Consider the following 22,546-nt stretch of genomic DNA (forward strand, 5'->3'; position numbering starts at 1 on the left):
ATGTTGCCTGATGGGTTTGGGTCTTGCCTTAGGGTCCTTGCACAGGCTTTTTCTCTGCCTTAATTGGTTTCCTCAAGGTTATCTGCATGGTTCATATATCCACTGCCCTCAGTTTTTCAGCTTTGAAGCCCCTCATCAGAGATGATACAATGGCAAGTTTCCCCTTCATTTAGGATTCCTAGTGTGACATTGTTTTACTTACTGGTTGTAACCACCACTTGAAACATCACTCTTCATTTAGTAGTATTTGCTGCCTCTGACACACACACATCTTAAACTCAGTCTTGTTAAGGTCAAATGCACATCACTAATTTTTTCAGTGCTTTCAAAAATCTTGCCAACAAAATAATAGGTTAAAATATTTGTTGGGTGAACAAAAAAAGTCTCAGGAAATTTATGGAGGAGAACATTGCTTTGGATAAATGTTTTGATTCAGGACAAGGATTGTGAATCAGTTTCAGCCTCATGGAAAACATGGAACATTGGGAATCCCTGAAATTTTCTGCTAAATTTTCTAGATGGTAGGTAATGTTTAAGAATTAACTAATGAAACACGTTGAAAACACAAATTGCAGCATTTCTTTCAATTCTGTGATCACTGCCTGTGCCTTTACAATGCTCTTGTCTCTGTTCCAGCTGTTTTCATCAGTTACATGGAAGGAAGAAATCAAACTCATGTTACAGAGTTTATCCTCCTGGGACTCTCAGACCAGGCGGAACAGCAGTCTCTGCTCTTTTGGCCGTTCCTGTCCATGTACCTGGTCACCTTCACTGGGAACCTGCTCATGATCCTGGCCATTATCACAGACTCCCGCATCCACACGCCCATGTACTTCTTCCTCTCCAACCTGTGCTTTTCAGACATCTGTTTCACCTCCACCACCATCCCAAAGATGCTGCTTAACATCCAGACGCAGAGCAGAGGGATCTCCTACGAAGGGTGCCTCAGCCAGATGTACTTTTTCATGCTTTTTGGAGGATTAGACAACTTCCTCTTGACAGTGATGGCCTATGACCGGTTTGTGGCCATCTGTCAGCCACTGCACTACATGGTCATCATGAATCCCAAATTCTGCAGCATCCTGCTTCTGGTTCCCTGGATATTGAGTGTTCTTACCTCTCTATTACATGACTTGATGATTTTGCGACTCTCTTTTTGCACAGATCTGGAAATCCTTCACTTTTTCTGTGAACTTATTCAGGTGATCCAACTTGCTTGCTCTGATACCTTCCTCAATGACCTGATGATCTATCTCACAAGTGGACTTCTGGGTGTTGTTCCACTCACTGGTATCCTGTTCTCTTACTCTAGAATTGTCACTTCCATTTTGAGAATTTCATCAGCAATGGGCAAGTATAAAGCATTTTCCACATGTGGGTCTCATCTTGCAGTGGTCTCTTTGTTCTACGGTACAAGCCTTGGGGTTTATCTTAGTTTTGCTGCTTCACAAAACTCCAGAGCAAGTGCCATAGCCTCAGTGATGTTCACAGTGGTGACACCCATGTTGAACCCCTTCATCTATGGTCTGAGGAACAGAGACATCAAGCAAGCTCTGAGAAGGCTCTTTAGCCGAGAGACATTCTCTGCATATAGGATTCTTTGTTTCAGGATAAAGACTTGAGTAACAGGGCTCCAAACCCTAGAAAACCCAGATCATGATATTTGTGTCAGTTCATAGGCTGACAATCTGCAGTTTGTCTTTCTGCAGTTTGGGTTGGTTTATGTTTTTCATACATTATGAGCCACCATTTCTTCTGTATGTCTTTTCTTGTTGAAGTTTATTTATTTTGAGAGAGAGAGAGCAAGGAGGGGCAGAGAGAGGGAGAGGGAGAATCCTAAACAGGCTCCTTGCAATCAGTGCAGAGTCTGATGTGGGGTGTGATCTCACAATTGATGAGTTCATATCATAAGTTGAGCCGATATCAAAAGTTGATGCTAAATTCCTGAGCCACCCAGGTGCTCCTCTTCTGTATTTCTTTTAAACGGTTTAGACTTCTCATTAAATTCCATCGCATGGATTTTCAGCAACAAATAAAGGCTATAGGAAATTGAGTACTTATGATGTGATAGGGGAAGCCAGTGGAGTAAATGTGGAATCCTTCCTCTCTGAGATGAAAGCAGGTGTCTGGTAGAGTATCTGCTTTGGCAGTAAAATCATTGAACATATCAGAGGTTATATACCAGGTTCCCGGGGTTTCTGTCAATCCACCTTGGAAAGAGCTCACATCTGCAAGAGCAGAGGCTCCTGGAATCCTGTGTGATTCATTTACAATAATCCACATTCACTATGCAATATCTACTTTCCCCTTGCACACTTCAAAACATTAATTACGTGTGAAGTTAATAGAAATGACAACTCCTGATTTTTCAGGCATTGATGGTGTCATTGTTTGTGCTTATCCCAGGCATGTACTATTACTTTTCTTTTAATATTTTGGTAAGTAGCAACCCTATCTTCTGATTTCCATCAGCACCTCCAAACTATGATAAGCCCTTAACAGATCCCAACAACAATATGGATAGTCTGCCTATTGCCACCTTTGTCTTTTCTTTAAAAAATTTTTTTAATGTTTTTATTTATTTTTCAGACAGACAGAGCACGGGGGTGGGGGCAGAGGGATGGGCAGAGAGAGAGGGAAGCACAGAATCTGAAGCAGGCTCCAGGCTCTGAGCTGTCAGCACAGAGCCCGATGTGGGGCTTGAACCCACAAATTGTGAGATCATGACCTGAGCTGAAGTCAGATGCTTAACCAACTGGAATACTCAGGTGCCCTTACCTCTGTCTTTTCTAATGATGCATCCCAGAATTTAGGCATTGATAGCAGGATATACTTATGGTTCTAGCCTGTGCTTTATGAGGCAGAGCAAGTGAAAGTCCCTTATCACCTTACCCCAGAAGCCACCAGTTTGATGGTTGGCCATAATGGTAATTTCCTATTACCTGATTCACAGTTTTCCAGGTAAAAGTCCACAGGTCCCTTTAAGGACTAATATTCAGAGAAATGTTTAAGAGGCTCTCACTCAAAAGCAAAGAGAAGAAGAAACAGGGAAAGCAAGAAGAAAGAAAGAAAATGAGAAAAATAGAATAAAGAAGAGAGCTTACTTATAGCATTTGCCAGTTTCCGTGGTGAAATTACTCTCATCTTGCCCAATATCAAGCTACCAATTTTGGTTCAGACCACAGTCCCCATGAACCATTATAAGTTGGCTACCACCATTACCTTAGAGTCTTTGGGTTGGGTTTGGTGGAAAATGTAAAGCATTTGTCTCTATTTTACATTCTTCACTCAGGGGTAATTGGTTCCATCAACTGAGGATCTGAGTCAGTGAACAGTCTCAGGTCTGAGAGGCAAGTAGAGATTATGACCCTTCATTGTGGTGACTCAGGTCAATCTTTTCTTCATGATTATTAGAGGTAGGTGTTTTGGTTGTTGTTTTTGTTTTCCTTGTTTTTCATAGCTACACAACTTGGATGAACCCTTAGTAAGCCGCCCATCATTTTGTTTCATGGAGACACCTTGATGAAAATGCCAGTTCCAGAAATCTCTGTGGCTCAACCAATGCTGATGAGAATGATTAACTCTTATATGCACTATAATACTATACCCTGGGTGGTTTCAGACTGTTGACATGGCCTCTGGCAATTCAGTGGAGGGGGCAGGGGCTGAACTCAGGACAAAGGCATTTCAATTTCAGCATGTCCATGGTAAGTCTGTCATATTGGGGAGAAGCTCTGTAGAGCTTGTCAAGGAAGACATTACATCCCTCGCCAAGGTGTTTCTCAATGCTTTATGAATTTTATATTCTCCAAACTCTTATTTTGGGTGTACTTTGTGGTTGAACGGGGTGTTGGGGTCTCATAGGGTAGAATCACACAAGATAAACCCATCACAACACTCTTGTCTCCTTGTACTTTGGATTCCTTCCTCTACATCATCAAGCTCTTTATGGCACTGAAATTCTTTTAGAATATGTCACTCTTTTAGTTCCTTTTTTGTCAGGGTAAAAAATATATGAAATTTGTTATTTTAAACATTTTGAAATAAACTTAAGTGGCCTTAAGTACTTTTTCACTGTTGTGCAATCACCACCTCGATCCGTCTCCAGAACTTTCTCATCATCTCAAACTGAATCTTTATTCACTTGAAATACTAACTCCCCATTGCCCCTTTTTCCAGTCCCTGTCTCCCACCATGCTACCTCTTTCTCTAAAACTGAATACTAAAGGTTCCTTATGTAGATGTTATTGTTTAATATGGGTTCTTTTATATCCTTCCTTTCACTTAGCATAATGTTTGTTTCACCCATGTTGTAGCCTATGCCAGAATTCTATTCATATTAAAGCCTGAATGATATTCCACTGTATGTATTCACCACATTTTGTTCATCTGTGAGTTTGTTGATGGACATTTGGGCTGTCTCCACATTTTGGCTACTGTAAATAAATCTGTTATGAAAAGTGTTGTACAAAAAATCTTTTCTAGTCACTGCTTTAGTCTTTTGGGGCATACAAGTGGGTACATAACCAGAAGTGAATCTACTGGATCAAATGATAATTCCACGCTTACATTTCTGAGGAACTAGCACACTGTTTCCTCCAGCAGCTGTGCCCCTTTTTAGTCTCCAATTTCTCCACAATCTCACCAACACTTATTTTCTGATTTAATTTTTACAATAGCCATACTAGTGTGTGTGAGTTGGTATCTATGCATTATGGTTTTGGTTTGTACTTCCCTAATGATTAGTTATGTTGCACATCTTTCATGAGCGAATTAGTCATTCCTATATCTTCTCTGGAGAAATGTCTAATGACACTGCCTGTTTTTTAACTGAGTTGTTTTGCTGTTGAATTTTTGAAATTCTTGAATACATTGTTTTTGTTTTCTTTTTTTAATGTTTATTTTTGAGACAGAGAGGGACAGAGCATGAACAGGGGAGGGTCAGAGAGAGAGGGAGACACAGAATCTGAAGCAGGCTCCAGGCTCCGAGCTGTTCAGCACACAGCCCAACGCGAGGCTCAAACTCACGCACTGAGAGATCATGACCTGAGCCAAAGTCCGATGCTCAACCAACTGAGCCACCCAGGCGCCCCGAAGTTTTGGAATTCTTTACATATTTTGAATATTAACCTATTATCAGGTGTGTGATTTTCCAGTCCTTTCTCCATTTTGTGGGCTGCCTTTTTCACTTGGGGAATAGTGCCCTTCAATGTCCAAATATTTTTTTTTTATTTTGCTGAAGTAATTTTTTCTCTAGTTGCCTGTGTCTTTGGTGTTATATTCAGGAAACCTTTGTCAAATACAGTGTCATGGAGGTGCATCTCTCTCTGTGTTTTCTTCTCAGGGGTTACAGTTTTATTTCTTTTTTTTATTATTTAAAATTATTTATGTAAATTCAAGTAAGTTAACATACAGTGTAATATCGGTTTCAGGAGTAGAACCTAGGGATTCCTCACTTACATATAACACCCAACCAGTGTCCTACTTAATGTCCGTCACCATTTAGCCCATCTTCCCACCCACCTCCCCTCCAGCAACCCTCAGTTTATTCTCTGTATATAGGAGTCTCTTATAGTTTGTCTCCCTGTTTTTATCTTATTTTTCCTTCCCTTCTCCTATGTTCATCTGTTGTGTTTCTTAAATCCCACATATGAGTGAAATCATATGGTATTTGTCTTTTTCTGATGGACTTATTTCACTTAGCAGGATATACCCCAGTTTCATTCACATTGCTCCAAATGACAAGATTTCATACTTTTTGGTAATGGAGTAGTATTCCATTGTATATATAATACCACCTCTTTTAAATAGAACTACTGCATGACCCAGCAGTTGCATGACTGGGTATGTATCCAAAAGATACAAAAATGCTGCTTCTAAGGGGCACATGCACCCCAGTGTTTATAGCAGTGCTAACAACAATAGCCAAATTACAGTTTTATTCCCTATGGTTAGGTATGAGGTCCATTTGCAGTCATGTTTGTAGATGGAAGATGAAAAGGACACTTTCATCTTTTATTTATTTATTTTCTTGTATGTGGATATCTAGGTTTCCCACCACCATTTTATGTATGTATGTATGTATGTATGTATGTATGTATGTGTGTGTTTATAGAGTGAGAGAGTGTGAGCTGCGGAGAGGGGTAGAGGGAGAGAGAGAAAGACTATTTATCAGTCTCCACACTCAGTGCAGAGCCCAATGCAGGGATTGATCCCACCACACTGGAATCATGACCTGAGCCAAAATCTGAGTTGGACGCTCAGCTGACTAAGCCACCCAGGTGCCCCATCATGATTTCTTAGAAAGACTGTACATTTATCTTTGAACTTTCCTGGAACTCTTCTCAAAAATCATTCAGTTGTGGGGCGCCTGGGTGGCGCAGTCGGTTAAGCGTCCGACTTCAGCCAGGTCACGATCTCGCGGTCCGTGAGTTCGAGCCCCGCGTCAGGCTCTGGGCTGATGGCTCAGAGCCTGGAGCCTGTTTCGGATTCTGTGTCTCCCTCTCTCTCTGCCCCTCCCCCGTTCATGCTCTGTCTCTCTCTGTCCCAAAAATAAATAAACATTGAAAAAAAAATTAAAAAAAAATCATTCAGTTGTATGTATGAGAGTTTTTTTCTGGGCTCCCTCCTATTGCACTTAGTTATATTTCTGTTGTTATTACAGTTGAGTTATATTTGTTTTTGTTCTTAACAATGAAAACTGATCATTTAAAAATATAATGTGGGTGGTGCCTGAGTGGTTCAGTCAGTTAAGTGTCCAACTTGAGCTCAGGTCATGTCTCACAGTATGTGAGTTCAAGCCCTGCATCAGGCTCTGTGCTGACAACTCAGAGCCTGGAGCCTGCTTCAGATTCTGTGTCCCCCTCTTTTTCTTTCTCTCCCCCACCTTGTGCGCTCTCTCTCTCATTTCAAAGATGAGTAAAGATTTTTTTAAAAATTTAAAAAAATATAATGTGGTAACTCTGAAAATCATATATCTCCCCCCTTCTCCAGGCATTATTTTTATTGAAGTATAGTTTACATACAGTGTTATATTAATTTGAGGTGTACAATGAATAACTTCAACAATTTATACATTGTTCAATACTTATGGAGATAAGTGTACTCTTAATCCCTTTATCTTTTTAAGTATTGTTGAAAAACATTTTTATTTCAGAGACAGAGAGAGCACAAGATGGAGAGAGGGGCAGAAGGAGAGGGAGGGAGAGAGGGGAAGAAAGAGAGAGAGAGAGAGACAGAGAGAGAGAGAGACAGAGAGAGAGAGAGAATCTTAAGCGGGCTGCACCCTCTGTGAGGGGCCCAACGCAGGGCTGTAACCCATGACCCTGGAATCATGACCTGAGCTGAAATCAAGAGGCAGTCGTTCAACCAACTGAACCACCCAGGCACCCATTAATCTCTTTTATCTATCTCATCCACCCACCCCACCCCCTTCCTTCTGGGAACCACCAATATGTTCTCTGTATTTCAGAGTCTTTTTTTAAAATACATTTTTTTAAGGGGCACTAAGGAATCTACTCCTGAAATCATTGTTGCACTATATGCTAACTAATTTGAATGTAAATTTATTTATTTATTTATTTATTATAAAATTTATTGTTAAAATTTAAACCAAAATTTATTGGTTTCCATACAACACCCAGTGCTCATCCCAAAAGGTGCCCTTCTCAATACCCATCACCCACCCTTCCCTCCCTCCCACCCCCCATCAACCCTCAGTTTGTTCTCAGTTTTTAAGAGTCTCTTATGGTTTGGCTCGCTCCCTCTCTAACTTTTTTTTTCCTTCTCCTCCCCCATGGTCTTCTGTTAAGTTTCTCAGGATCCACATAAGAGTGAAAACATAAGGTATCTGTCTTTCTCTGTACGACTTGTTTCACTTAGCATCACACTCTCCAGTTCCATCCACATTGCTACAAAAGGCCATATTTCATTCTTTCTCACTGCCAAGTAGGATTCCATTGTGTATATAAACCACAATTTCTTTATCCATTTGTCAGTTGATGGACATTTAAGCTCTTTCCATAATTTGGCCATTGTTGAAAGTACTGCTCTAAACATTGGGGTACAAGTGCCCCTATGCATCAGCACTCCTGGATCCCTTGGGTAAATTCCTAGCAGTGCTATTGCTGGGTCATAGGGGAGATCTATTTTTAATTTTTTGAGGAACCTCCACACTGTTTTCCAGAGTGGCTGTACCAATTTGCGTTTCCACCAACAGTGCAAGAGGGTTCCCGTTTCTCCACATCCTCGCCAGCCTCTATAGTCTCCTGATTTGTTCATTTTAGCCACTCTGACTGGCATGAGGTGATATCTCAGTGTGGTTTTAATTTGTATTTCCCTGAGGAGGAGTGACGTTGAGCATCTTTTCATGTGCCTGTTGGCCATCTGGATGTCTTCTTTAGAAAAGTGTCTATTCATGTTTTCTGCCCATTTCTTCACTGGATTATTTGTTTTTCAGGTGTGGAGTTTGGTGAGTTCTTTATAGATTTTGGATACTAGCCCTTTGTCTGATATATCGTTTTCAAACATCTTTTCCCATTCCATCGGTTGCCTTTTAGTTTTGCTGATTGTTTCCTTTGCAGTCTTCTGTACTTCTTTAAAACTGTTTAGACCTCTCATTAAATTCTATGGCATGGATTAAAAAAAAATAATGTTTATTCATTTTTTGAGAGAGAGAGAGAGGGAGAGAGAGAGAGAGGAAGGCCAGAGACAGAGGGAGACATAGAATCAGAAGCAGGCTCCAGGCTCTGAGCCGTGTGCACAGAGCCTGATGCTTGGCATGAACCCAGGAATTGGAAGATCATGACCTGAACCAAAGATGGACACTCAACCAACTGAGACCCCCAGGGGCTCCCATTTCATGTATTTTTAGAAACATATAAATAATATAGCAAATTGAATACTTAAAATGTGATAGGAGGAGACAGGGAGTAAATGTGAAATGCTTCTTCTGTGGGTTGAAAACAGGTACCTGTTAGAGTATCTGCTTTTGGAGGAAAATCATTGAACATACAAGAATTTATAGATGAGTTTCCAGGGTTTTATGCCAATTCACCTCGGCAAGTGATCATATCTATAAGAGCAGAGCCACCGGGAACCCTGTGCGATTAGTTTACAATAATCCACATTCAGTATGCAATCTGTAGTTTCCCCTCACACAGTCCTAACCATAAATTAAGTGTGAAGGTAACAGAAATTGCAGCTCCTGATGTTTCAGGCCTTGATGGTGTCAACCTTGGTGATTCTCCCAGGGATGCATTATTATTTTTCTCTTAATATTTGGTAGGCGGCAGCACTGTCTTGTGATTTCCCTCAGCACCTCCTACCGTAATAGGCTCTTCACAGATCTCACGCACAATAAGGCTACTCTGCCCATTGCCACCTCCATCTTTTCTAATGTTGCACCCCAGGAATTAGCAGTGAGATCAGGATACACCTATGGACCTAACCTGTGCTGTGCGAGACAGAGTAAGACAAATGTCTCCTTATCACCTGACCCCAGAGTCCCCTACTTGGATTGTAGGCAATAATGGTAATTCCCTATTACCTGATTCACAGTTTTCCAGCTGAAAGTTCACAGGTCTTTTCAAACACTAGTATGCAGATAAATGTTCATGGAATGATATCTCAAATGCACAGACAAAAAGAAACAGGGAAAGCAGGAAGAAAGGCAGAAAATAAAAACAAAGGAATAAGAAGAAAGCTTCTTTATAGCATTTGCCAATTTCCATGGTATAGTTGCTCTCATCTTGCCCAATATCAAGGTGCCAGTTTTGGTTCAGACCACAGTCCCCATGAACCATTATAAGCTAGCCAGCGCCATCATCTCAGAGCCTTTGGGTTGTGTTTGGAGGAAAATGTAAAACATTTGTTGTCATTTTACAGCCTTCCATCAGGTGTAAATGGTCCCATCAATTGAGGATCTGGGTCAGTGAACAGTCTCAGGACTGATAGAGATTATGACCCCTTATTGTGGTGACTCAGGTCAATCTTGTCTTCATGATTATTAGAGGTGGATTTTTTTTTTTTTTAGTTACACAAATCAGATGTGCCCTTGGTGAGCTGCCATCAATTTTGTCTCTTGGAGACACCCTGATGAATTTGTCATTTCTAAAAATCCCTGTGGCCTCACCAATTTGGATGAAAATGATTAACTCTTACATGCACTATGAATAACGTACCTCAAATGGTGTTGGACTGCTGACATGGCCTCTGGCAGTTAAGGAGGGGCTGAAGTCAGGACAAAGGCATTTCAATTTCAGCATGTCCATGGTAAGTCTGTCATATGGAGGGCAAGCTCTGTAGAGCTTGTGAGGGAAGACTTTAGGTGCTTCCCGAGGTAGTTTTCAATGGCCTTATGAATTTTATGTCGTCTGAAACCTCAGTTTTGGTATACTTTGGGGTTGAGACGTTGAATCACACAAGATAAACATATCACGATGCCCTTGTCTCCTTGTATTTTGGATTCCTTCCTCTACGTCATATTAAGCTATTTATGGCACTGAAATTCTTTTTTTTTTTTAAGTTTATTCATTTACTTTGAGAGAAAGAAAGAAGTAGCTGGATTAGGATACAAAGAGGGAGAGTGAGAAAATCCCAAGCAGGCTCCATATTGCCAGTGAAGAGCCCAATGTGGGGCTTGAACTCAGGAACCTGGCCTCAGGTCAGATCATGACCTGAGCCGAAATCTAGAGTCAGATGCCTAACCAACTGAACCACCAGGCACCCCTGAAATTCTTTTAGAACATGTCACTCTTTTAAAATTCTTTTTTGTTAGGGTAAAGTCTATATAAAATTTATTATTTTGAACACTTTGAGATATGTGGCATTAAGTATTTTCTCTCTGTTGAGCAACCACCACCTCTATCAATCTCCAGAACTTTCTCATTGTCTCAAACTGAGCCTTTGTGCCCTTGAAATACTATATCCGCATTGCCCCTTAGCCCAGCCCCTGTCTCCCACCATCCTACCTTCTCTCTCTAAAACCGAGTACTCTAGATACCTCACGTAGATGTCATTGTGTGAAACTGGTCCTTTTGTTTCTGGCTTCTGACACTTAGCCTTGTGTTTGAGAGTTTCACCCATGTTGTAGACTATGCCAGAATTCCGTTCATTGTAAAGGCTGAATGCTGTCCCACTGTCTGTGTTCACGACACTTCGTTTATCTGTGAGTTTGTTGATGGACATTTGGGTTGTCTCCACATTTTCATTACTGTGAATAATCTGTTATGAAAACTGGTGTAGAAATATGTGTTTTGCTCCCTGCTTTGCATTCTTTTGGGGTGTTTAAGTGGGTATATAAACAGAAGGAAAATTACTGCATCGAATGATAATTCTACATTTTATTCTCATCAGCAAAGCACAACGGAGTTCCAGTTTCTTCACCTCCTCACCAACACTCATTTTCTGTTTTGGTTTTCCAACAGCCATCCTAGTGTGTGTGGCGTGGTATCACGCTATGGTTTTTATTTGCATTTCTGTAGTGATTAGTTATGTTGTGCATCTTTCATGTGCTAAGTAGCCATTGCTATAAATTCTCGAGTCCATTGCCTTTTTTTGTTTTTCAAAATTAGTTTTAGTTTTTTTATAAATGTATTTTTTATTTTTTAACTTTGTTTATTCTGAGAGAGAGAGAGAGAGAGAGAGAGAGAGAGAGAGAGAGAGATCGCACGAGCATGAGGAGGGGAGCGGCAGAGAGAGAGAGAGGGAGAGAGAGAATCCCAAGCAGGCTCCATGCAGTCAGTGCAGAGCCAGAAGTGGGGCTCGAACTCACAAACTGTGAGATCATGGCCGAGCTGAAACCAAGAGTCAGACATTTAACCGACAGAAGCAACCAGGCTCCCCATTAGTTTTACTTTTTTAAAAATTTATTTAAAAGTTTTAATTCCTATGTAGTTAACATACAGTGTAATATCAGTTTCAGGTGTATAAGGTAGTGCTTCAACACCTCCATGAAACACCCAGTGCTCATCACAGCAAATGCACTGCTTGATCCCCATCACCTATTTCCCCCATCTCCTCCTTTCCCCTCTGGTAACCATAAGCTTCTCCTCTCTCTCTTTTCCTCTTGTACTCATTTGTTTTGTTTCTTAAGTTCTGCATATGAGTGAGGTCATGTGGTATTTGTCTTTCTCTACCTGACTTATTTTGCTCAACGTTATACTCACTGACTCCATCCAAGTTGTTGCAAATGGGAAGACATCATTCATTTTTATGGGTGAGTAGTATTTCATTGTACATGTATACCAGATTCTTATCCATTCATCTTATCAATGGACACGTAGGCTGCTTCCATTATTTGGCTACTGTAAGTGATAGTGCTAAAAACATAGAAGTGCATTTATCCCTTTGAATGAGTGTTTTGTATTTTGGGGGGTAATGACCCAGTAGTGTGATTACTGGATTGTAGGGTACCTCTGTTTTTTTTCTTCCAAGATTTTATTTAAGTTCAAGTTAGTTACCATAGAGTACACTATTAGTTTCTGGAGTAGAATTTAGTGATTCGTTGTCTGCATAGAATACACGGTGCTCATTGCAACAAGTGCCTCCCTTAATGCCCATCACCCATCTAGTCTCTCCCCCATCCACCTCTCTTCCAGCAACTCTCACTTTGTTCTCTGTGGTTAAGAGTCTCTTATGGTTTGCTGCTGTCTATGTTTTTATCTCATATTAGTTTTCTCTCCCTTTCCCTGTTTGTCTGTTCTGTTTCTTAAATTCCACATATAAATGATATCATAAGAAATTTGTCTTTCTCTGACTTATTTTGCATGGCACAATACATACTAGTTCTATCCATGTCATTTCAAATGGCAAGATTTCATTCTTTATGACGGTGAAGCAACAAATGCCCTTCTATTTTTCACTTTTTGAGGAATCTTCATACCGTTTTCCACAGTGGCTGCAGCAGTTTGCATTCCCACCATCAGTGCAAGAGGTTCCCCTTTCTCCACATCCTCATGGGCAGTATTTTTTTAAAATATATATTGTAAAAGTTTGTATTATGGAAGTATTGATTCACTGTATTGTACACCTGAAACTAATATGACACTATGTGTTAACTAACAGGTATTTAAATAAGTGTTGCCTTAAAAAAAAAAGTTTAAAGAGAGAGAGCATGTAAGTGGGATAGAGGGGCGAGGGAGAGAGAGAATCCCAAGCAGGCTCCATGCACAGCACAGAGCCTGACACAGGGCTCGATCCAAGAATCCTGGGTCATGATCCAAGCCCAAATCTAGTGCAGATGTTCAACCGACTGAGATACCAATTTGCCCCAGCGCCACCTTTTTAAAATTGAGTTGGGTTTCTTTTTTCAAGAATTCTTGAAATTCTGTACACAGTTTGGATATTAATCTTTTATCAGGTGTGTGATTCAGCAATAGTTTCTCCATTTTGCGGTTGCCTTTTCATTTGGAAATAGTGCCCTTCATGCACAAATATTTCGATTTTGCTGATGTAATTGTTTCTCTAGCTGCCTGTGTCTTTGGTGTTATATCCAAGAAATCTTTGTCAAATCCAGAGTCACAAAGATGTATCTGTATGTTTTCTTCTAAGTGTTTATTTACAGTTTTATATCTTATTTTTTATTTTTTTAATATAATTTATTGTCAGATTGGTTTCCATACAACACCCAGTTCTCATCCAAGTGCCCTCCTCAATGCCCATCACCCACTTTCCCCTCTCCCCTACCCCCCCATCAACCCTCAGTCCATTCTCAGTATCCAGGTCTCTTATGGTTTGCCTCCCTCCCTTTCTGTAACTTTTTTTCCCCTTCCCCTCCCCCATGGTCTTCTGTCAAGTTTCTCAAGATCTTATGTTTAGATCTGTGATCCATTTGGAGTCATGTTTGTAGATGTGGAAAGAAGGGTCACCTTCCTCATTTTGCACGTGGATATCCAGTTTTCCATTGCATTTGCTTCAAAGGACTGCCTATATACCATTGAAATATGCTGCAGTCTTGTCAAAAGTCATTTAGTAGTATGTATGAGGATTTATTTCTGGGCTCCCTCCTATTTCATTGAGTTATATATCTATTTTTCTTGTTGTTGTGAAAGCTGGTCATTTAAAAATTAAAATGTGGTAACTCCTCTGAGTATTATATTTTCCTCCTTACCCAACCATTATTTTTGTTGAAGTATACTTTACAGACAGAGTTATATGAATTTCAGATGCACAATGTAATGCATCAGCAATTCTATATACTGCTCAGTGCTCATGGGGATAAGTATACCCTTAATTCCCTTTATCTATCTCACCCAACCATAGCCACCTTTTCTCTGACAACCACCAGTTTGTTCTCCGTGTTAAAAGTCTGGTTTTTTGTTTCTTCTTTTTTCCATGTTTGTCCATTTGTTTCGTTTCTTACATTCCACACAGGAGTGAAATCAAATGGTGTTTGTCTTTCTCTGACGGACTCATTTCCCTGAGCACCATACCCTCTAGGTCCTTCCAAGTCACAAACTTACATAATGTTTATTACTTTTTTGCTCTTCAATGGGGTTCATTGATTCCCTATTTTTCCATCTACACTTTTCTTAGGGTATTGTAGTAGCAACAGTCTCTGCCTAACATTGTTGCAGGATGAGTTTTTTACAGGGAGAGCTTGGTCCTGGACATCTGTCATGAGATCTGCACTGACTTGCAGATATTTTCCTAAATACGTGTCAAGCTGAGAGCCAAAATATCAGCATCTCTGCTCTCTGAATGCTGTCTAATGGCTCAGGGTAATTTTTGAATTGTCATTCTTGCCTTCTGATTGTTGGTAGCAAGTGTGAAGTATTTCCCTCATTGGCTGCCGGATTTCATCTTGGCGTGCCCTTACCACCTTCACCCACATGAAGACTCGGGACAATTAGTGGCTTGTTTGTGCAGCCTTCACCCATCTCTTCTGGAAGAGGTGACTATGTTGGTATTCTCTTCATGAGGTGTCAGTGCCTCTTCAACTTAGCACATTCATTTATCTTTTTTTCTCACTCTGTTGAGACTGTGAGCTCCTCAAGAGAAGAGACCATTTCTTACAACTTTCATCCTTCCCAGGATGTAGTTTAGTGCCTAGTGTAAAGCAACTGCTAATGAAGTGTTAGTAAGATGCTTAAGGAAGCAAATGGTTGAGTGATATTAAACAGACATTGCCCACAATGAAGGAGAAAGGAGAAGTAGGAGAAAAGGAGAGACAATGTGGAGGCTGGGAGTTCCATGATTGTGAGCTGACAGAATGTGTACAGATGGGAGAAAGAAAAGAGTCAAGGAACACAGAATTTCTGAATAAAGAATTGTATACTTATGACGGGGTGCTCTGACTTATCGGCGAGAATGTCTAAAGACAGTGGATCTCCTTTTGAGATAAGAGAGTTTAATGGCATAAGAGACATTCAGGGAATTCCAGGCTGTGTTCCAACACTGGGATGAGTTTGCATTCTGTTTTTCTCTCCTAGCTCCAGAGACCCTAGGCTTATAAGGGAAAGAGAGACAAAAGATTATTTCTTTAATGAGACTCATGGGAGTTTATTCCCTGCAGGTACAGAAATTGAAAATGCCTTTGCCGCACCCGAGAAGTCGACTCCTGTAATCTCTGATGATGTGAGCACATAGCCGTGTTCTAGAGCCTTCACGAGTGGGGCCATGTCTCTTCCCTTCCTGGGGACATAACTTCCAACCACATCACTCATCCATGGGAGAGACTGGGTCATTGATCTCCCGCTGTTCTGTGCTAACATCTGGGTGAGTCAGGGCATCTTTAGAAGGACTGCATAAATGTGTTATGGTGGGAGGGACCCCTTGTATCTGTAGTTACTTTGGGGACATCAACAGGGACAATAAGTTAAGGAGAATTTTGATGCCAAGTCCTGCCGATTAAGGCTTTGATTCTGGAGGGCAACTCTGGATACACTAGACCATCTCTCCCTGATCTGTCTCCTCCATAACACATATCCTCCCCCTAACGTTGTCTCTTTATTTTATTTGTAATTGTTTTCATGAAAGACCACTCTTTCACAGGAGTCAGTGAAGGCTTTGCATAGAAGCTTATAGGTGCTGAGCCTTAAAGGGGTGTTGGGGATTTTTCATGGAGACAAGGGATGTGAGAAGTCCAGGAAGAAAGAACAGAGAAGGAAATTTAGAGATTAAGTAGAGTGGGAGTTGTGCTGCTGGAATTAGAAATACTCCTTACTGTCTAACCAACAGTCAGGAGCAGGTCTGCAAAATGAACACAAATGAACCTGGCTGGATAGGCAATAGTGAGATTAAGAGACAATCTTACATTTTGGCTAGAAGGTCGAAATTGAAATCTGAAATTGTGAAATGTAAGTGCTGTTTTTATGTCAGGGGACAGCTATGACAAGGTTTTGTCTATGGAAAAATGACCCAGGTTATTGTGAGGAAGAAACTATTGCTGCATTCAGAGTGGGAGAGGGTTGTCGAGGGATAGAAATAGCACCAGGCACAGAATGGGTCTCGGAGGGGTGGAAATCGTGAATCCAGAAATTCAGATGAATTTTTTCATTCATTCTTAAATGTTTACTAGAAACAATGCAGATACCGTATAGTCATTATTTCATTGAAACATTTCAAAAACTGTACGTGGTATGATTATTTAATGTTACTGATGGGAAGAGTTACTGACAGCAGCGACACTGGTCATACAGGGCACCTACCAGACTCTTTGGGACAATCTCAGAACACGGTGTTTCCAAAGATTTTTTAAATTCAATAATAATTTTAACTTTAATCGGCTTTCGTATTTGAACAGTTTTACATTTACAAAACAAACTTGCTGTGATTTTTCAGATGGTTCTCATAAGCTCCTTTCCAGTTTCTCCTGTTATGAACACATCCTCTTTCTTACACATGTTACTTTTAATCGTCCTATCTGTTGACCTTCCACATGCAGTGACTTTTTCCTCAGTCTTCCTTTGTTCTTGAAGCAATTGATAGTGCTAAGAGTACTGGTCAGGCATTCTGTAAGTCTTTTGGACTTGCCTTATTATTCTTTCTTTTCATGAGAAGACTGGGACGTGGATGTTGGACAAGAATACTAGAGAGGGAAAGAGGCACGTTCATTTCCTGACATCAAGGGTACACATTATCAACATGACTATTTCTCATTGGTGTTGATATCAATGTCCTGGCTGACACGGGATTTGTCAGATTTGTCTTTCCCCTTTCTTTCCATCCCGTAGGAAATTTCTACGCACAACCCCATCTTTAAGTAGTGGTAGTTATTGCACACCTCCTTAAGTGTAGAATATTTCTGTAAATCTTTAAGTAGTGGTAGTTATTGCACACCTCCTTAAGTGTAGAATATTTCTGTAAATCATTGGTTTTCTTCTACACTCGAGATTGTGTCTTCCATATTTTTTTCAATTATTTACATTATATACTCTGTGTTATAACCCAATACTACTTTATGTTGTTGCTCAAATGGTTTCAGCTGTGGCAATGGAGAGCTCCTTCAGTTACTGATATGTCCCTTTGGCATGTCTCCATCATTCTTGGCTTTTGGGGGGTAGCATTTCATTACTGTCTTACAGGAAAAGATGCTTCAGCTTCACCTTCAGCTTACTGTACTTTCCTCCAGAGCTCTCCAATCAGTCATTTCTGCAAGGAGCCCTGTTTTATTTTGTTGGATCATGGGATGAGATTCAAGAGATTGGTACCTGCTGTGCTTGTTGCTACCAGGGTCTCTATATCCCCTCAACTGACCTGGCAAAGACACATGAGTGTTTACTACTCTGTGTATATGCAGACATCCATACATGTGTCTATATGTAACCCTCTGTATTTTTATATAAGCTGAAGCAAGTTCATACTGATGGCTCCAAAACTAATTTATCACCAAAGGATCATAAGAGCTACACCACCTTGCTTACATGTAAAATGACACAACAAATGTGATACCTCATTCCCACCATTTACTATCCATTTCCTTATATGTTCAATTTCAGTTTACATGTGCAGGAGTATCAGCATTGCTAACAATAACTTCTGGATACACTTTAACAAGTATGGTGCTGGAGACCCATGAGGGAGGGGAAGGAAAAAAAAAGAGGTTAGAGTGGGAGAGAGCCAAAGCATAAGAGACTCTTAAAAACTGAGAACAAACTGAGGGTTGATGGGGGGTGGGAGGGAGGGGAGGGTGGGTGATGGGTATTGAGGAGGGCACCTTTGGGGATGAGCACTGGGTGTTGTATGGAAACCAATCTGACAATAAATTTCATATGTTAAAAAAAAAAGTATGGTGCAGCACCTGTGTGCAATTTCTTTCAAGTCCAGTTTTACACTCTTCTCTTTTCCCAGATCTTGCCTTTCTTCACATTTTTTTGCTTCACATTTTTTGTTTCACTGAGAATGTGTCATGCAATTGTAATACAGTTAGATTGTTTATTTTCACTTGGTGCACTCCATTCTAGGATTCCATCGGCCCCCTGAGTTTTATGTTTGCATTGACTTATATTCCGCAACTTTACTGAATTCATTTATTACTCTAACAGTTTTTCTTGTTTTTAATGTCTTTTTTTAGTAACACCACCTTTTGTGAAGAGGAATCATATTACTTCTTTCATTCTGATTTTTTAAATCTTTTTTTTTTCAACGTTTATTTATTTTTGGGACAGAGAGAGACAGAGCATGAATGGGGGAGGGGCAGAGAGAGAGGGAGACACAGAACCGGAAACAGGCTCCAGGCTCTGAGCCATCAGCCCAGAGCCCGACGCGGGGCTCGAACTCACGGACCGCGAGATCGTGACCTGGCTGAAGTCGGACGCTTAACCGACTGCGCCACCCAGGCGCCCCTCTTTCATTCTGATTTTGATGCCTTTTATTTCCTTCTTTTCTTTCTTTTCTTTTTTCTTTTTTTGGCTAGCTGCTCTGTCTGGAACAGGCAATGCCACGTGGCAATGCCACGTTGCGTAAAAGGTATGAAAACAAACATGCTCGTCTTGCCTTATCTTAGGGGTCGCTCTCAGTGTTTCACTATTGAGAATGATTTTAGAGGTGGGTTTTCATATGACCTATTTTGTGTTGTGGAAGTTTCCTTCCATTCTTAGTTTTTGAATGCTGTTACTATTAAGGAGCACTCCACTTTGTACCATTTTATTTACTGTCAGTTGATATAATCATGTGCTTTTGCCCTTCATTCTGTTAACGTGTTGTACTACACTGAAGGAGAGTTATTAATTAAACCATCCTTGCCTTCCAAGTATAAATCCCACTTGGTCATGATGCAAAATCCTTTTCTACACTATGATCAAAAGCCTGCTATGCTTAAATAAGTTCTCATCAATATTTCATGGGAATATTGCTCTGTAGTCTTCTTTTCTTCCAATGGCTTTTCATGGCTTTGGTATCAGTGCAATGCTGACCTGATAGAATAAAGTACGAAATATTTCCCTTTGAAGACTTTGAGAAAGACTGATGTTAATTCTTTTAATTCTGTGTGGTTCTAGTGGTCTTTAGCCATGACCAGTACATTGGAATGCCTACATTACAAAATGCAATTCTCCTAGGAGAAAGCAGCTCTTTGACTTATGGTGTAGCCTGTCCTCTGCTTTCTAAAAAGATGTGCTTCAGCTACAAGAGTATACAGTACCACAATAATGGAGAACTCTGTCTCTCTCCCTACCCACACTCGTGTGTGTGTGTGTGTGTGTGTGTGTGTGTATGTATATGTGTGTGTAGTGCAAAGAAAATTTATTAGTGAAGTACACACCCATAAAGCATTTATAGAAAGATGAAGCTGTCTTATGCAATAGAAAATGCAGAAATTAGACCAACTGGACCCAGAGTAAAGGTAGAGAGAAAGACAGAGAATTATGCAGGAATGAATTATGTTCCATTTGTATACATTACATAAAATGTATCCTGTTGTAGACAGACATCATATATAACATATACATATAAAAATGATGGTGAACTGTGGTGTCCATTGCCTTAGAATGTTTCCACAGATGCAGAAGGCTTTGAGCTCTTCTCTCTGTTATTTGCATCCAACTCCTACTCCTGTTGTGTTACCTGCTCTTCTCACAACATTCTCTTTGATGTTGCCTGATGCTTTCATGTGAGCTCTTGATTCAAGTTCTATCCACATGCGATTTCTCTGCCTTAAGTGTTTTGTTCAAAGATATCTGCACGGTTCATATATTTCTTAGTTTTCCAGCTCAGAAGCTCCTGATCACACATGATACAAAGGCAGGTTTCCCTTCCACTTAGGACAACGTTGCCCTGAATTATTTTACCTGTTAGTTGTAACCACCACTTGAAACGTCATTTATTACTTTATTAATATTCTATTCCTCCCTGTGAGACACACACATCTTAGACTCAGTCTTGTTAAGGTAAAACACACATCACTACTTTTTTGCTATGCTTTCAACAACACTTGTCACAGTATAATTTGAAATTTTGTTGGGTCAAAAAAAAAAGGTCTCAGGAAATTTATGGAGAAGAACATTGCTTTGAATAATTGTTTTGATTCAGAACAAGAATTGCAAACAGTTTCAGACTCATGGAAAACATGGAACATTCAGATTCTCTGAAATTTTCTGGTACCTATTCAAGAATGGTAGGGAATGTATAATAATTAATGAGGGAAGTATGTTGAAAACACAGCATTTCTTTCAATTCTGTGATCACTGCCTGTGCCTTTACAATGCTCTTGTCTCTGTTCCAGCTGTTTTCACCAGACACATGGAAGGAAGAAATCAAACCCGTGTTACAGAATTTATCCTCTTGGGGCTCTCAGACCAGGGGGAGCTGCAGTCACTGCTCTTTTGGGTGTTCCTGTCCATGTACCTGGTCACCTTCACTGGGAACCTGCTCATGATCCTGGCCATTATCACGGACCCCCGCCTCCACACGCCCATGTACTTCTTCCTCTCCAACCTGTCCTTTTCAGACATCTGTTTCACCTCCACCACCGTCCCAAAGATGCTGCTGAACATCCAGACGCAGAGCAAAGTGATCACCTACGAAGGCTGCCTCAGCCAGATGTACTTTTTCGTGCTTTTTGGAGGATTAGACCACTTCCTCTTGACAGTGATGGCCTATGACCGGTTCGTGGCCATCTGTCACCCATTGCACTACATGGTCATCATGAATTCCAAGTTCTGTGGCATCCTGCTCCTGGGATCCTGGGTATTGAGTATTTTTAACTCTCTATTACATGACTTGCTGATTTTGCGACTCTCTTTTTGCACAAAGCTGGAAATCCTTCACTTTTTCTGTGAACTTAAGCAGGTGATCCAACTTGCTTGCTCTGATACGTTCCTCAATGACCTGGCAGTGTATTTGGTAAGTGGACTTCTGGGTGTTGTTCCACTCACTGGCATCCTCTCCTCCTACTCTAGAATTGTCACTTCCATTTTGAGAATTTCATCAGTGAGGGGCAAGTATAAAGCATTTTCCACGTGTGGGTCTCACCTCTCAGTGGTCTCTTTGTTCTATGCTACAGGCCTTGGGGTGTATCTGAGTTCTGCTGCTGCACAAAACTCCAGGGCAAGTGCCATAGCCTCAGTCATGTACACGGTGGTGACGCCCATGCTGAACCCCTTCATCTATGGCCTGAGGAACAGAGACATCAAACAAGCCCTGGGAAAGCCCTTTAGCAGAGGGACGTTCTCAGCATATAAGATTCTTTGTTTCAGGATAAAGACTTGAGTAACAGGGCTCCAAACCCTAGAAAACCTACATCATGATATTTGTATCAGTTCATAGATTGACAAACTGCAGTTTATCTTTTTACACTATTTGATTGATAGAAGTTTTTCATACATTATGAGCAACTATTTCTTCTGTCATTTTTAGTGTTTATTTATTTATTTTGAGAAAGAGAGCAGGAATGGGTGTGGAGGGACATAGGGGTTGAAGGAATATCCCAAGCCACGTCTATCCTATCAGCACAGAGCCTGAAGTGGGGCTCAGTGCCACAATTTGTAAGATCTTGACCTGAACCAAATCAAGAGTTGGACACTTAACTGACTGAGCCACCCACACACCCCTGCCATAAAATATTTAATAAAGGAAATTGGGTGCATATTAAATGACAGGAAAAGGCAAAGGAATGAGGGTATGCTGTTATTCCTGCCAGGGGAAGGCATCTACCCCCTTAGAGTATCTGCTTTAGGAAAAAGGAAATTTGTTATACCAAAGTCATACCAAGTATGAAGGTTTATGTTAACCACTCTAGGAAAAGGTCATATCTGGAACTGGAATCAACATGAAATTAACTCTATAACAACTCATATTTAGTTTCCAAGATCTAATTTTCTTCAACACAGTTGAAAACAGAAGTTCATTGAAGATAAAAATAGAAATCACAACCCATGATTCTTCAATTACTTTGTCACTGATCTACGTGATTCCCCTTGGCAGGCATTACTGGCTTTCTTCTAATGTTTTTTTTTTTTTATTTTTAAATATTTTTTTTTTCAACGTTTATTTTTATTTTTGGGACAGAGAGAGACAGAGCATGAACGGGGGAGGGGCAGAGAGAGAGGGAGACACAGAATCGGAAACAGGCTCCAGGCTCCGAGCCATCAGCCCAGAGCCTGACGCG

General features: G+C 40.5%; 2 protein-coding genes across 2 annotated transcripts; both read left to right on the forward strand.

Annotated features, from left to right (window-relative positions):
- Positions 1 to 641: 641 nt before the first annotated feature.
- Positions 642 to 1,644, forward strand: LOC116737800 (olfactory receptor-like protein OLF4). Its single transcript, XM_032591422.1, has one exon. The coding sequence runs from the start codon at positions 654 to 656 to the stop codon at positions 1,620 to 1,622; it is 969 nt and encodes a 322-aa protein (XP_032447313.1). The 5' UTR covers positions 642 to 653; the 3' UTR covers positions 1,623 to 1,644.
- Positions 1,645 to 20,535: 18,891 nt separating this feature from the next.
- Positions 20,536 to 21,934, forward strand: LOC115505104 (olfactory receptor 7A17-like). Its single transcript, XM_032591406.1, has one exon. The coding sequence runs from the start codon at positions 20,587 to 20,589 to the stop codon at positions 21,646 to 21,648; it is 1,062 nt and encodes a 353-aa protein (XP_032447297.1). The 5' UTR covers positions 20,536 to 20,586; the 3' UTR covers positions 21,649 to 21,934.
- The last annotated feature ends 612 nt before the right edge of the window (positions 21,935 to 22,546 follow it).

This window comes from Lynx canadensis, chromosome A2 (assembly GCF_007474595.2).
Source record: "Lynx canadensis isolate LIC74 chromosome A2, mLynCan4.pri.v2, whole genome shotgun sequence".
Classification (NCBI taxonomy): Eukaryota; Metazoa; Chordata; class Mammalia; order Carnivora; family Felidae; genus Lynx; species Lynx canadensis.

Bases quoted from the DNA above. Each gene is read 5' to 3' on its own strand.
- LOC116737800 (XM_032591422.1), top strand. From the start codon at position 654: ATGGAAGGAAGAAATCAAACTCATGTTACAGAGTTTATCCTCCTGGGA.
- LOC115505104 (XM_032591406.1), top strand. From the start codon at position 20,587: ATGTTGAAAACACAGCATTTCTTTCAATTCTGTGATCACTGCCTGTGC.